The sequence below is a fragment of the Mauremys reevesii genome, linkage group 5 (genome assembly GCF_016161935.1).
Source record: "Mauremys reevesii isolate NIE-2019 linkage group 5, ASM1616193v1, whole genome shotgun sequence".
In the NCBI taxonomy this organism is placed as follows: Eukaryota; Metazoa; Chordata; order Testudines; family Geoemydidae; genus Mauremys; species Mauremys reevesii.
In genome coordinates, this window is record NC_052627.1 from 118,363,432 (window position 1) to 118,379,449 (window position 16,018).

At 40.9% G+C, this 16,018-nt stretch overlaps 1 protein-coding gene across 1 annotated transcript in view; it reads right to left on the minus strand.

Annotated features, from left to right (window-relative positions):
* HGFAC (HGF activator) overlaps positions 1-16,018 on the minus strand; it is a 68,649-nt gene that overhangs the window by 6,018 nt on the left and 46,613 nt on the right. The window contains exons 8-11 of the mRNA XM_039539233.1: positions 13,032-13,206; positions 9,887-9,972; positions 8,568-8,808; positions 338-477 (exon numbers count right to left, since the gene is read on the minus strand). Of these exons, the coding sequence (XP_039395167.1) occupies positions 338-477; positions 8,568-8,808; positions 9,887-9,972; positions 13,032-13,206 (642 nt within the window). The remainder of the gene's footprint in view (positions 1-337; positions 478-8,567; positions 8,809-9,886; positions 9,973-13,031; positions 13,207-16,018) is intronic.

Sequence of the window (16,018 nt, forward strand, 5' to 3'; positions counted from 1 at the left end):
CCGCAGGCCCCCTGAATCCTTTGGGTGGCCCCGGTTAACTACCCTCCCAGTTAAAAATGTGCACCTTATTTCTAGCCTGAAATTCTCCAACTTCAGCTTCCAGCCACTGGATCTTGTTATGCCTTTCTCTGCTGGAATTAAGAGCCTTCTAACTATCAGAAATCTTCTCCCAAGGCAGGTACTTACAGACCACAATCAAGTCACATCTTGACCTTCTCTTAGATAAACTGAACTTCTTAATTTTCTCACTGTAAGGCATTGTGATGCAATATATTTTTGCCAAACTGACTGAACTCTACCTGCATGAAATAAAATGGTAAAAAAATAAAATACTCACCGATATCATGTTCAGTTGGGTTGAATACTGAGTAATCTGGGTGCAAAATGTATTTCTCTATTTCAAATGTTTGCGTTACATCTGTTGTTTTATTAAAGAAATGCTGACCCAGAACAATTCTAATACTGGACTTCAGTGGACTAAATAAAAAGAAAACACAATTAGTCAGGGCCAGACGCTGTCCTTTTGAAGAAAAAAAAAAAAAGGACATGCTTAAAGTGTGCTTCTACACTGCACAGTAAATGCAAAAAACAGTAACACGAGAGCCTTGGATTTAAGGGACCACTTCAGCCCTCACTAAAGCCAATGGAAAAACTCCAATAGGAGTTGGATCAGGCTCTTATTCTACATACAAACAATCAAGAGCATGGGACAGCCATTCAAGAGTGATCAGTAGGGCCATACTAAATTCACCATCCATTCTGGCCAATTTCACAGTCATAGGATTAAAAAAGTCAGTTTCATGGTTGCAGATGTTTACATCTGAAATTTCACAGAGTTGTAACCGTGGGGGTCTTAGCCCAAAAGGGAGTTGTGGGTGGAGGGGGTGGTGTTGCCAGGCTATTGTGTGTGTGTGGCGGGGGGGATTGCCAGCCTTACTTCTACTGCTGGCACGGGCACTGCTGCTGGCAGGGGCACTGCCTTCACAGCTGGGCAGCTGGAGCACAGCAGCTGCTGGCTGAGTGCTCAGCTCTAAAGCCAGTGCCACTGCCAGCAGCAGCACAGAAGTGAGGGTCGTGGGTTACCATATGTCCAGGTTTCCCAGCAGCCTCCCGCCCGGATTGGGAGCTGACAGCCGAGGCCACAGCCTCCTGCCTGGGTCAGGTGCTGACAGCCACCCTCACTTCTGCACTGTCTTCAGAGCTGGGCTCCCAGCCAGCAGCCGTGAAGCTTCCTGCAGCTAGGGGAAGGTTCCTGAAGGTGGATCTGACCCAGCTCTGGCAGTGGCCCCTGCAGGGAAAAGGAAGTCCAATCCCTCCCAGCCTGGGACTAGCAGTTGGACCCTGGTGCACAGTCGGCGCTCCGGCTAGGTTGCCCCCAGCTCTGCCTCTCCCATACAATAACTAGATATCATGGGGGAGATCAGATTTCACGGTCCGTGACGCATATTTCACGGCTGTGAATTTGATAGGGGCCCTAGTTATCAGGAAGTGTTTGGAAGCATACTAAATACTCTGATGTTGAAAGCAATGAGATTAAAATTCACTATTGCTGTAAACTCAGTTGGAGTTGCACATGCATCCATCCTTAGAGGGTTTGAAGGCCCGGCTTGACAAAGCCCTGGCTGGGATGGTTTAGTTGGAGATTGGTCCTGCTTTGAGCAGGGGATTGGACTAGATGACCTCCTGAGGTTTCTTCCAACTCTAATCTTCTATGATTCTATGCAAAAGTCAGCAGTAAATTCAGCCATTACTGTTTTCAACATCAGAGAATCTGTGTTCCTCAAAAACCACTTCATTATATAACCCAAGCATACAATATGCCTGCTGTAATGCAATGTGCACAAGTAGTTAGCCAGTAGTACCAAATTTCCTTTATCCTCATGTTTGTAGCCATTTCCTCCCAGAAATAGATGCATGATGCCTTCTCCAGTGCTGAATACTTAACTGGGAGAGGGGCCAGGGTGTGATTGGTGAACTCTAGTATACATTGAAAACAGCTTTAGCTTAACAATTACTGTATGTGTGGTATAAGAAGGAAGAGCAGGAAGCTCTTTTTTAAAAAGTAAGAAAGAGACAACAAAGTAACAGAAGATATTCCAAAGAACAGGAAAGGCAGGGAACATGATTTTCTTGTGATTCTTTCCAAACAGCAACCTTGTCAATATGCCCCGCTGGAAAAGATGTCGTGGCCCTCAAAGCAAATTGGAGGCTCACCACTTCTAGGGCAAATATCTAAAATATATCTTATTGATGCTGAACTGACATGCTATGGCTTATACATATCCTGCTATTTTATACATCCAAGGTCAGACGAAACAAAAAAGAGGGTTGTCATACAAAAAGTGAGCGGTACAGGTATCTCTTGTCCCCTAGAGGAGAACAGCTGAGCTGATCAGCAATCTCATATGTGCTAACCATACATAAGGGTGCAGAATATGATGGAGCAACTATTGAAAATCTGCATGTACCAAGCCACCAGCTGGAAGTGGGCGGAAATGTCTTGAATAGCTGCCAAAATTAGTAGCTATTTCACAACATTTGGAAAACAAATGCATTGTGGCTGAAGATCCACATGCTTCACCACAACATTCAGGATGATATTATTAGCTCTAGAGGCTATCTGCATATTTATTTCTGTTACTCTTGGCTTCCTCACTAAGCAAAGGAACGGGTACGAAATGATGTAACACTTTTCTCAACTGATGTGATCAGTTTCACCTTTGAAAACAAAGAGTATCCTGCTTGTATGGCAAATGGATTATTCAGTATGAAATAGGTGCATCTGATATTTAACGTTTTCCTTACCTATTACATCTAGAAATTTCAAAAAAAGACTAAGGAAATTAGCTGCCCAAGTCCCAGTAAAATTCAATAGCAGTTGGCCATTTAATTCCCTTAGGCTCTTTTCCAGACTCCTCTCTATTCCATTTATTGGCATTGAAATTTAATTTATTGTATATAATAAATCATTACTCAGCTGTTTTGAGCATTTTGAACTAAACATTAAACACTACAGTAGGCACCTAATTTCATCTACAAAGTGTGTATTAACATCCAGCCAAATCACTGAATGGGGGCGGGGAATGATGTGCCCATGCAAAACTAGTTATTTGTCCAAGTAAATACTCATGCATGCAAGTGCTCGTTTTGCATATTCTTACACTTCAAGTGGACCCACTAATTTCAGTAAGGCTATTTAAGAAGTAAGTAAGGGGTAAGAGTGGAAGAATAGGGACACAAATTATTTTTTAGCTCATGCGCATGCATTGCAAGAATCTACTCCTGAAAATGTAGCCTTTTCTGTCCTTCAGGAATACTATATAAATAAATAAATAATATCCTTCTGTATTTATATAGTATGTTATCTCAGAGCATCTTACAAATGTTAGGGCATATTATCATCTCTTTTTTATGGACAGGAGGAGTAAGGTACAGAGAAAATGAATGACTAAACAATGGTCATAAAGGTAGTATCTAACTGAGCTAGGAATACAGCTCAGGCCTTCTGACTCCCAGTGTTGTGCTTTATCCACTAGACCAATGCTGCCTCCCTACAGCAGCTCCTAACAATACATTCTGAATATTCTAAACTGTTATTGTGGACATCCAGTTATTATATATTGTTCAATTATATATTGGAATTCTAAAATTCCAATCAAGTGCAATTTTATCTGGAGATTTAGTCAAATAAATTGTTCCTTTATATAATTTTCCCCCAAGTTTACTTTCTGCTTTGTTCTGTTTTTCCTTCTATCCGGTTTATTTCATCATCATCATCATCATCTTACTGATGTCAGAGAATAATCATGTGCCTGCCTGAACATAGTTACATAGCAGTGTCAGAACAAAAAACAGGCCCTACACCTTTTACCTATAGAATGGCTTGATAGTAACTTAGAATCATAGAATATCATGGAACTTTGCCATCTCCATCCTATAAAATTTAAAATTCTGCTATCAGATAAAGATCTAAAAACACCTCCACTTTTTTCAGCCTCTTGAACAAATGGTGGATATACTCCCTCTGTGGTTCAGGGATTGTCTTTTATTGTACAATAGGTAGCAGAAATGGTGCCGAACCTGGCTAATCTCTAGGCATGACCATAATATAAAAGTTAAATAATAATCATCCTTGCTATAACTGTAATGAAATACTAAATTGTATTATATTGTTCAGGCAAAAGGTGGCACCATGTGTAACATACCTTACCTGAGCATAGAACAGATAAGCCTGGGAGTACATTAAAGACTTTTATAGTAAATACATCTGTGCTGTATCTTTCTGACAACAAGTCTCTGTAGCCAGTCCATATCTGATTCATAGTCTGACCTGCAACCTACTGTGTACAATGTGTGCATGACATGGTGTCAGAAGTAAACTAGTGTCAGTGGAGAACAAAAGCAGAAGGAAACAGCAACAAAGGTTGCAAACAGAAGAAACAAAGGTTGTAGGATCTCCTCCACATGACTCTCTTCAATGTCCCAGAGAATTTCAATTTTGACAAATGTTCAGAATGGACAGACTGAAATCAGGATTTTGCATTGCAGCCAACTCCACGAGGAAACTGGAGACATTCAGGTATAATCTTTAATTTATGATACAAGGAAGCAGGCAGAGCATATCTTTAAATCCTTTGACTTTACTGAAGACAGTCACAGATATGACTATGAAAGAGTTTTTGCTACGTTTGATGTGTACAATATACCTCAGAGAAATGTGATTTATGAAACAGCATGTTTTCACCAGAGCATTCAAAGACCAGGGAAAATGTTGAATGTTTTATAACAGTTCTCTGCATTGGCTGAAAACTGTGATTTTGGAATTGCAAACATGAAAATATCAGAGACAGGCTAGTTATTGGGTTAGCAGATAAAAATCTTTCAGAGCAGCTACAATTAAATACAGACATGACCCTAAGTATGGCTGACCAGATAGCAAAAAAGACAGAACTAGTAAAACAGCAGAACAAACATCATAACTTCCATTCTGGGTCAGACCAAAGGTCCATCTAGCCCAGTATCCTGTCTTCTGACAGTGCCCAATGCCAGGTGCCCCAGAGAGAATGAACAGAACAGGTAATCATCAAGTGTTCCATCCCCTGTCACCCATTCCCAGCTTCTGGCAAACGGAGGCTAGGGACACCACCCCTGCCCATCCTGGCTAATAGCCACGGATGGACCTATCCTCCATGAATTTATCTAGTTATTTTTGGAACCCTGTTATAGTCTTCACCTTCACAACATCCTCTGGCAAGGAGTTCCACAGGTTGACTGGGCATTGTGTGAAAAAAATACTTCCTTTTGTACGTTTTAAACCTGCTGCCTATTAATTTCATTTGGTGACCCCTAGTTCTTGTGTTATGAGAAGGAATAAATAACACTTCCTTATTTACTTTCTCCACACCAGTCATGATTTTATAGACCTCTAGCATATCCCCCCTTAGCCATCTCTTTTCCAAGCTGAAAAGTCCCAGTCTTATTAATCTCTCCTCATACTGCAGTTGTTCCATCCCCTAACCATTTTTGTTGCCCTTTTCTGAACCTTTTCCAAGTCCAATATATCTTTTTTGAGATGGAGCGATTATATCTGCATGCAGTATTCAAGATGTGGGCATACCATGGATTTATATAGAGACAATATGATATTTTCTGTTTTATTATCTATCTCTTTGTTAATGATTCCCAACATTCTGTTTGCTTTTTCGACTGCCGCTACACATTGAGTGGATGTGTTCAGAGAACTATCCACCATGGCTCCAAGATCTCTTTCTTGAGTGGTAACAGCTAATTTAGACCCATCATTTTATATGTATAGTTGGGATTTTTTTCCAATGTGCATTACTTTGCATTTATGAACATTGAATTTCATCAGCCATTTTGTTGCCCAGTCACCCAGTTCTGAGAGATCTTTTGTAGCTCTTCGCAGTCTGCCTAAGACTTAACTATCTTGAGTAGTTTTGTATCATCTGCAAATTTTGCCACCTCACTGCTTACCCCTTTTTCCAGATCATTTAGGAATATGTTGAATACGACTGGGCCCAGTACAGACCCCTGGGGGACACCACTATTTACCTCTCTCCATTCTGAAAACTGACCATATATTCCTACTCTTTGTTTCCTATCTTTTAACCAGTTACCAATCCATGAGAGAACCTTCCCTCTTATCCCAGGACTGCTTCTTTTGCTTAAGAGCCTTTAGTGAGGGACCTTGTCAAAGGCTTTCTGAAAATCTAAATACATTATATCCACTGGATCCCCTTTGTACACATGCTTGTTGACCCCTCAAAGAATTCTAGCAGATTGGTGAGGCATGATTTGTCTTTACAAAAACCATGTTGACTATTCCCCAACAAATTATGTTCATCTATGTGTCTGACAATTTTGTTCTTTATTATAGTTTCAACCAGTTTGCCCGGTACTGAAGTCAGGCTTACCGGCCTGTAATTGCCAGGGACACCTCTGGAGCCCTTTTTAAAAATTGGCATCACGTTAGTTATCCTTCAGTCATTTGGAAAGAAAAACCTGAAACTAGCTCAGAAGCAGTAAAAAGACTCAGCATGACTGCTAAAAGTCATTATCCTAAGACCACTGAGGCTAAGACGGACCAATTCCAGGAAAACACCAAACCCTAAATGCACAAGATATGAAGAAATTCATAGCCCAAGAGATGATGCATGTCCAGCCAAAAGTGCAAGATGTAACAAATGTACAAAGTATGGACATTTTGCAGTCGTTTGCCATAACAAGACACAATCAGGGAGATGTCTAACATTATAGACAGTCAAGAGCCATTGTTTCTATTATCTATCACATGTGATGACCAGAGCTGGCCTGGGGACTGAAACTCAGTATTCATGGAAAAACTGTTGACTTTAAAATTGACTCAAGAGCAGACATCACAGTCATCCCAAAAGGAACTTACAATCAACTTCAATCTCTCCCAGAGCTGAAGTCACCTGACACAGCTCTGACTAGCCCTGGAGGTATTCTGTATGGGCCAATTCACCACAGAAACAATTTACAAAGACAAAAGCTTTGTATTCAGAGTGCATGTGATCAAAGACCAGCAGCATGGCAGCCATGATGGGCATAGTGAAAAAGGTGGAGAAATTCAATGCGGACTGTTGAAGAGAGATCTAGTACAAATAACCTTACAGTATAATGCTAAACCATACAGAATAACACCCTCTACCAGAAAGAGCTCGGAGGATATTAGCTGCAGATTTATGCAACTTCAGATGACATAATTATTTGATCATAGTGGACTGTTATAATTATGTAATTGAAAAAGACATCATATGTTGCAGTGCTATTGAGAAACTTTAGTGCACTTTTGCTCATTTCAGTATTCCAGAACAACTAGTGATGGACAACAGACTATAATTCATTACAGCAGAATTTAAGTAATTCTGAACAAAATATTATTTTGATCATATTACTAGCAGCCCACATTACCCACAAGCAAATGGAGAGGCTGAGGGAGCTGTACAGACAGCCAAGAAAATCCTACAGTGGGAGGATCCATTTCTTGCTCTCCTGAACTACAGATCAACACCAGAAGAAGCTACTGGATATAGTCCAGCACAGTTCCTGATGGAAAGACAACTCAGAAGTACTGTTTCAACTTTGGAAAAGAATACATCTCCAGAGTGGCTAGACATGAAGAGAGCAACCAAATCAGATAAAAAAGGGAAAGAAAGCTTATGAACACTTTGACAATAGACTATACTCATGTCAAACTGGATGGAGAAAAAGGATGGACAACTCCAGCTGGCATAAAGAAAAATAATCACCCAGATCATAGGTGATCAAAACCGACAGAGAAAAGTTCAACATGTACAGTTTGTTCCTCAGAAATAACAATCAACAGAGAAAACTCTACAGCTGGCAGATGCAAAACAAGAAGATTTGAAATTGACCTGTGACAGTTATTGCAACTAATGGACAGCCAGATGACCAAAATGTCATGCATTTGGGTTGTGTAATTAGAAAACTTGCATTATTCAAAGGCATTTAACAGGCTTTTGCATGCTTAACTTTAAAGATAGCATGATAGTGTACATTTTGTACAATTTTGTAAATGGTAGGAATTAAAGGAGATGATGTACTGGAATGCTAAACTGTATTATACTGTTCAGCCACAAGGTGGTGCTGTGTGTAATATACCTTATCTTAGCATTTGACAGCTCTACCTGAGAGTACACCAAGGATCTTATGTATGGATCTGAAAAGGAAGCTCTGGACCCAGTTCATATTTAGTACAGAGCCTGACCTGCAACTTACCATGTACAAGGTGTACATGACCATACTTTCAAGATTATCTCTTCTATCCACTATCATCACCTCCATCTTGATTAGATTAAACTTCCTTTTCATTTCCTGTGTACTGTTGCTGTGTACACTTAAAGAGCTCCTGCATACCACCTCTGAAGTGGGAGCATTCCAAGGCTGTATAAAGTTCTCTCTTTTTTATAATATGTAAGTCTTCTATATTTCACAAGCATTTGGGATAACTGAGATATAAGGGGCTTTCTAACTGTAAGATATTGTTAAAGCATTGAGTTTACCTGTTAGCAAAGCAGTGGGCTGCTGACACTACCCAACAAGGGTGAACAAGGCTGCCACCACAGAAGCTATTTCCAATATATATGGCTGCTAGCCAGGGGTGAGAGCCTGGTAAAGACGAAGAGCCGCCAATAATCCTAGGTCTGATGAAACTTCGTTTTTTGTGTCTTCTTCCACATGCTCTTTTGACAACTGCAAAGGTATCCACAATATCTGGAACTACTGGTGTCCTTTTCCTGGAGTCTGAGACAGAAATTGGTGTGGTGAGTATCAGACTACATATACTTACAATTTCCAAAACTTGGATTTTCATAGGAGCCTAAGGAAGTTCGGTGTCCAAATCTCATTGAATGTCACCCAGTTAAATAGCAGAATTGGGGCATACACTCTGATTCTAGACTTATTATTATGGGGAGATTGCTGATGATGCATGAAGCAGAAACAATCCACCTTAATTTTCTGGACACCATCTTTAGCTTTGTAGTTCAGAGTGTTAGAAAAAAAATGGTATCATGAGTAGAATATATTTAAATCACTGATGGATAATAAATGGTCACTTTATAGGTTCAGATTACACCACCATTTTAGCAAAAACTAGGAGTCCTTGTGGCACCTTAGAGACTAACAAATTTAAATTTGTTAGTTTCTAAAGATGCCACAAGGAGTCCTCATTGTTTTTGCTGATACAGACTAACACAGCTACCACCCTGAAACTCCATTTTAATAACTCCTATTAACACTAATGGCAATTAAATATGAATTTAGGGGAAGAATAGACTTCTTAGTTTTTTAAAATCCATTTAGTATTTGCCATACATTTGTAGTTTAAACTGCTGAAACAAGTATCAGTAAGGACAGAGATTTGCTGATTGAGAGCCTGATTCTGCTACCTTTACTGACACAAGCAATCTTTACTCAAACAGCCACATTCATCTATATGACGTTGCTTGCATGAGTAAGGATAAGTGCTGAAGGATGGTGCACCAGTGGCTCCATTAATTTCTGAAGACTTACCCAGATGATGGCCTGGCAAGGACAGCTGTAACATTGTGATCACTGTGCAATAAACTAAGGATACATAACTGTATAATACTGTACACAAAAACTATTTTTTCTTCCAAGAAAACATATTGGCGTTACATTAGCAGAGGGAATAAACTTACTCATTCGAGACCACCAGGACTTAAGAAATGCAAATGAAACCTAAAATTTGGGTTAACAAATGAAAAAGTTCATTGATACTAGAAAAAGTTTTCACTGGATCACACTGAAATGAAAAATGAAATCTATTATCAGTTCACATGACCTAATATTTACCTACCACAAGATGTAATGTTACAATATTCCCAAGACAAAGCATTGTCCTTCATGATGTAACACCAGGGCTTCTCATCATTATCTGGATTTCTAATAAAGTTTGAGGAGAGTACATTAAAAGCAGTGTCAATAACAATACTTAGCAGTAGCACTTTACAAACAAACATTTACATACTTACTCTTGCACCATTCATAGGATCAATATTGCAATGTGCTAGCAGTCTAGACTTGATCTAGCAAAGCATTTAAGCATCTACTTAACTTTAAAGCTTGTGATTTGTTGCATTCACTTCAATAGGGCTACTCATTGCTTGAAGATTTTAAAGATGCAGATAGTTGCCTAATGTAATTTTCTAAAGTTCCTAGGCTCCTAACTCTCATTGATTTTAAGTGCTTTGCTGCACTAGGTCCTGAATGCTCAGCACTTTACAGGATCCAGTCCTCATGTGATGTATGCATTATTTAGCCCCATTTTATAAAAGACATAGATGGGTTAAGTGACTTGCTTAAGGACATATAGCAAGTCAGTAGCAAAAATAGCTAGCATTTAAGAATCTAAAACACCTAGCCTGTTTTCAGCCCATTAGACAACTCTGCCAATATATTGAGATAGTGTGAGGCTAGGTTAAGATTACATTCTTTAAAGCAAGAAAAAGATGCGATTATCAGGATGAACTCAGTTCCAAGTTTCATCAGCATTAATTTGGAGTAGCTATTTGGACACATTGGAGTTACTCTAGATTTACAGCAGTGTAAATGAAAGCAGAATTTGGTCCTTCAGCTGTCTCTCTCTCTGTGAGTAAATGCAAACATAAGAAAAACTCTGCAAATGTCTTTGAAGGCAAACCAAAAACTCTTAAAAAGTAAATTAAAAGAAATATTCAAGATTTCACTAGAGAATAATGAATGTTGTTTTCTTAAAGGAACTGACTGCAATTGATTGGTTCCAATATGCTTCTCTGAGAACAGAATTATCTTTGTCAGTGCTGCAGAAGTAACCAGAAATGTATCTGATTTACTCATTCCATAATATAATGGTAGCTTTCAAAGCCTCAAAAATATCTTCCCTATAACTAGTTACAATGACAAGATAATACAGGGCTTCAGGTAAACAGGGAGCCTAATTTGAATATGACTTATCCTAAACCACACACATTCTTTTTAAGATTCTTCAGTAGCTTTCTGAATCTGCCTGCTACTCTTCAAAGACTAAAACACTTTAAATTCTCAGAACAGAAGCAGCAGCATGGGTTGAGTCATCTACCACCAACTATGTTTCTAAATTAGAATATCTGAACAAGAAGATATCTGTGGGATTACACAGTGAATTGGAGATATCCACCTAAAAATTAAAATCTGCTAGCAAAAAAAGTGGAAAAGGGGGCTTTACTGTTTCTTCTCTGCATTGTACAGGACATGATCACACAAGCTCCTACACAGGTATATGATTTTTTTTTTCTTGTGTTTTAAATCTTTACGCAAATGCTGTGCTCAAACGGACCAAACTGACAAGGCCTAGATTCAGCAGAGTGCCTAGCACATGCTTAATGTTCAGCACGTTTAAATCCCTTTGAAGTCAAATTGGTTTGATCTCCTGAGCTGGCTCCAATTCAGCAAAGCACTTAGGCATGTACTGAACAGGGAAGTTTTCAAGTAGGTGCTTAAGTGCTTTGTTGAATCTGGACTCAGCTGTGGAGATCAAACCAATCTGGATAAAACAAGAAACATTTTTTGGAGATTCAGGAAAAGCAGATTTTATTTGTTAATTTATTTAAGGGTCTCTGCACTTACTGGCTTCCTGCAAAAGAAGAGCTACAGTGAGAAATGATGTTTTCATAATATTCCCAAATAAACCAGGGTCTATAGGAAATTTCATGAGAAATTCCGATCTCTGCAGATTAGTATCCTGATTTCCAAACAAAACAAAACAAAAAAATCAGATAACAGCAGGATAAGCATCTGAACCAATCTCTAAAATGTCTGATATTTGCCCATCCCCACTGTTTGCCATAAAATGGATATAAATTGTTTGTCTCTCGTCTGTTTATCTGAGGCATGGAGAAAGGCCAGCTGCTGAGAGAGGGCACAGGAAGGGATAACTCCTAAGGCCCAGTCGCAAGAGATGTTCTGACTAGAGCTGGTCAGAGAAAGGTATGGAACCATATTCCTCCAGAATATGCAGTTCCATTAAAATTGATACACTTCATCAAACTGTATTGATTTAATTGGAATTTCATTTCAGAAGAAAACGGGAAAAGTATGGACAGCATCAAAATATCCTATTTTGAATTTTTTAGAATGAAACATAGGGTTTTTTTGTTTTGAAATAACAATTTCCATGTTGTTGTTTTGTATTATAGTACAAACATTCTAAAAAGTCAACACTGAAATGTTTTGATTTTGTCAAAACAAAATCTTTTTGACCTGAAACAGTTTGTCTCCCCCAGAATTTTCCTTCATGAAGAATTTCACAATTTTCTGTTTTCTTTACAATTCAGAATGAAACCAAATTTCAAAATGTTTAAATCCTTTGAGAAACAGAACTTCCATTCTCCACACAGCTCTGATTTTCATTTTTACATATACCCTATTCCTGGATGGACCCTCTCGTCTCCATAGCTGCAGTAACTGCTGAGAGTGCTGATGATACTCCACTACAGATAGAGGCAGGGTGCAACACCAGCATGGAGAGGAGGAGAACTGCCAGAACATTCAGCATCACGGTCGCTCTCTGGAGGAGAGAATGAAGTTAACTACAGGTCCCTGGGGTGACTCTATGAGGTATTGTTTTGTCTTTTGGGACTCATGTGGAAAAGGTCCCAGAGATGAGGAAGCTAAAAGGCCCGGAAATTTCTAACATTCCCTCAAGTCTAGACATTCTTTTGGCAGCCCTAGCTAGCTATTTATTTCAGCTGCAAGATCCTACACTTTCCAAATGTAGATCCCTCTTGAGGACCTAATTCTCCTAGGCTGTTTAAAGTGAGTCTATGAATTTCATGTTCTGAATAGACTCTCTGAAGCTAACCAGTGTTACGGCAACAAAAGATAACAACTGAACGGATAACACCAGTAATCCACTCTTCCAAAACCACTGTTATGTTCAATGTATACTTTGATTTACAAACACTGGGTGTGCAAGAAGTTCTCACCTGCAGTAAGAGTAGGGTCCCAAGCCCAGCTGCACAGCTTTTTCAACACTGTCAACGTGAAGTTCTTGGTAGAGCAAATCTGAATTCCAGGGCACGCAGCTGTGTCCAGAAACAGTCATCTTCACAACCCCTCTGTACTCTGTACCATTGCCACGATAACATTGTTGGCTAGGGACTGGACAAAACACAATATGCTCATCAGAAATAAGGGCAAATTCAGTGCTAAAGAAATGCTTATTTCATCACCAGTATCCTAAGTGCTATCTCTGTGAATTAAAAGTCAGTGGGCCTGATTCTCCAGTGCCTTGCACCTTGTGTATTTACTTTTGCTGTGCAAGGAGGGTGTACAAAACCACCAAATCAAATTAACAGCAGGTGGCATTCATTTTATACATGTGTAAATGAATACACAACATAGGTGCTGACTCTGTGGGTACTCTGGGGCTGGAGCACCCACAGGGGGAAAATGGTGGGGGCTGAGCAGCCCTCCTACCAGCTCCCCACACACACCCCAGTGCCTCCAGCCCTCTGGCAGGCCTCATGGATCAGTGCCTCCCCCTCCCTCCCAGTGCCTCCTGCCCACCGTGAACAGCTGTTTCATGGTGTGTAGGAGGCTAGGGGGGAGGGGAGAGGAGCAAGGATGCAGTGCGCTCGGGGGAGGAGGTGGGGCAGGAGTGGAGCAGCGGCAGGAAGAGGCAGGGCATGGGTGGGGCCTTGAGGGAAGGGATGGAGTGGGGGCGGGGCCTGGGGTGCAGCCAGGGGTCGAGCACCCCCCAGCACTTTGAAAAGTTGGCGCCTGTGATACACAAGGTGCAAAGCAGTGGAGAATCAGGCCTAATGTGGTCACCATAAATGAAAGCATTTAATCAGCAAGGTGCAGCAGAGAATGCATTATCAAACATTTCAAGCACATGATTGAAACCCTGGCTTCCAGTCAGTACATGTGCAGCTCAGCACACCCAAATACACATATGCTTTCCAAGCACTAACAGTCGCTCAAATTTACACATACAAAACCTCATTTTCTATCACCTTCACACTGGTCATTTGTCTAGATGGGCTTGGCACATGTATCTTCGACCACCTGTATGCGCAGCTGTTAGAATCCGTCAATGCACATCCAAGTATTAGTGCTCAACAAGCTTTTGCAGGGAAGTTTGTACACACAAACACGAATAGACCCCAGGGTCGCCAGAACGAGGGGGGGCCCAGGGGCCATGGCCCTCCCACTTTTGAAAGTGGATGGGCCTGGCCTGGCCACTTTTTGTCAAGGGCCTACCCCTGCTGCCTCTTCTCCTCAGCAAGTTTGCAGGTGACACTAAGCTGGGGGGAGAGGTAGATACGCTGGAGGGTAGGGATAGGTTCCAGAGTGACCTAGACAAATTGGAGGATTGGGCCAAAAGAAATCTGACAAGGTTCAACAAGGATAATTCAGAATCCTGCACTTAGGATGGAAGAATCCCATGCACTGCTACAGGCTGGGGACCGATTGGGTAAGCAGTAGTTCTACATAAAAGGACCTGGAGATTACAGTGGACGAGAAGCTGGATATGAGTCAACAGTGTGCCCTTGTTGCCAAGAAGGCTAACGGCATATTGGGCTGTATTAGTAGGAGCACTGCCAGCAGATCGAGGGAAGTGATTATTCCCCTCTATTTGGCCCTGGTGAGGCCACATCTAGAGTATTGCGTTCAGTTTTGGGCCCCCCACTACAGAAAGGATGTGGACAAATTGGAGAGAGGCCAGCGGAGGGCAACGAAAATGATTAGGGGGCTGGGGCACATGGCTTACGAGGAGAGGCTGAGGGAACTGTGGCTGAGAAGAGTGAGGGGGGATTTGATAGCAGCCTTCAACTACCTGAAGTGGGGTTTCAAAGAGGATGGAGCTAGGCTCTCTCAGTGATGGCAGATGATAGAACAAGAAGCAATGGTCTCAAATTGCAGTGGGGGAGGTCTAGATTGGATATTAGGAAAAACTATTTCACTGAGAGGGTGGTGAAGCACTGGAATGGGTTACCTAGGGAAGTAGTGGAATATCCATCATTAGAGGTTTTTAAGGCCCGGCTTGACAAAGTTCTGGCTGGGATGATTTAGCTGGGGTTGGTCCTGCTTTGAGCAGGAAGTTGGACTAGATGACCTCCTAAGGTCTTTTCCAAGCCTAATCTTCTATGATGCAAAAGGATATCTCAAAACTAGGTGACTGGGCAACAAACCCTGTTGCCTACTCTGTCCCCATATCTACTCTAGTGACACCATCAGAGGACCCAGCCACACCAGCCACACCATCAAGGGCTCATTCACCTGCACATCTACTAATGTGATATATGCCATCATGTACCAGCAATGCCCCTCTGCCATGTACATTGGCCAAACTGGACAGTCTCTACGTAAAAGAATAAATGGACACAAATCAGACTTCAGGAATGGTAACATACAAAAGCCAGTAGGAGAACACGTCAGTCTCCCTGGACATTCAATATCAGATTTAAAAGTAGCCATCCTTCAACAAAAACTCTTCAAAAACAGACTTCAAAGAGAAACTGCTGAACTATAATTATTTGCAAATTTAATACCGTTAAATTGGGCTTGAATAGGGACTGGGAGTGGCTGGCTCACTGCACAACCAATTTTCCTTCTCTTGGTATTGACACCTCCTCATCAATTATTGGGAGTGGACCACATCCACCCTGCCTGAATTGGCCTTGTTAACACTGGTTCTCCACTTGTAAGGTAACTCCCTTCTCTTCAAGTGTCAGTATATTTATGCCTGTGTCTGTAATTTTCACTACATGCATCTGAAGAAGTGGGAGTTTTACCCATGAAAGCTTATGCCCAAATAAATCTGTTAGTCTTTAAGGTGCCACCAGACTCCACATTGTTTTTGTGGATACAGACTAACACGGCTACCCCTCTGAAAAATGGCAGATGAAATTCAGTGTTGATAAATGCAAAGTAATGCACATTGGAAAACATAATCCCAACTATATGT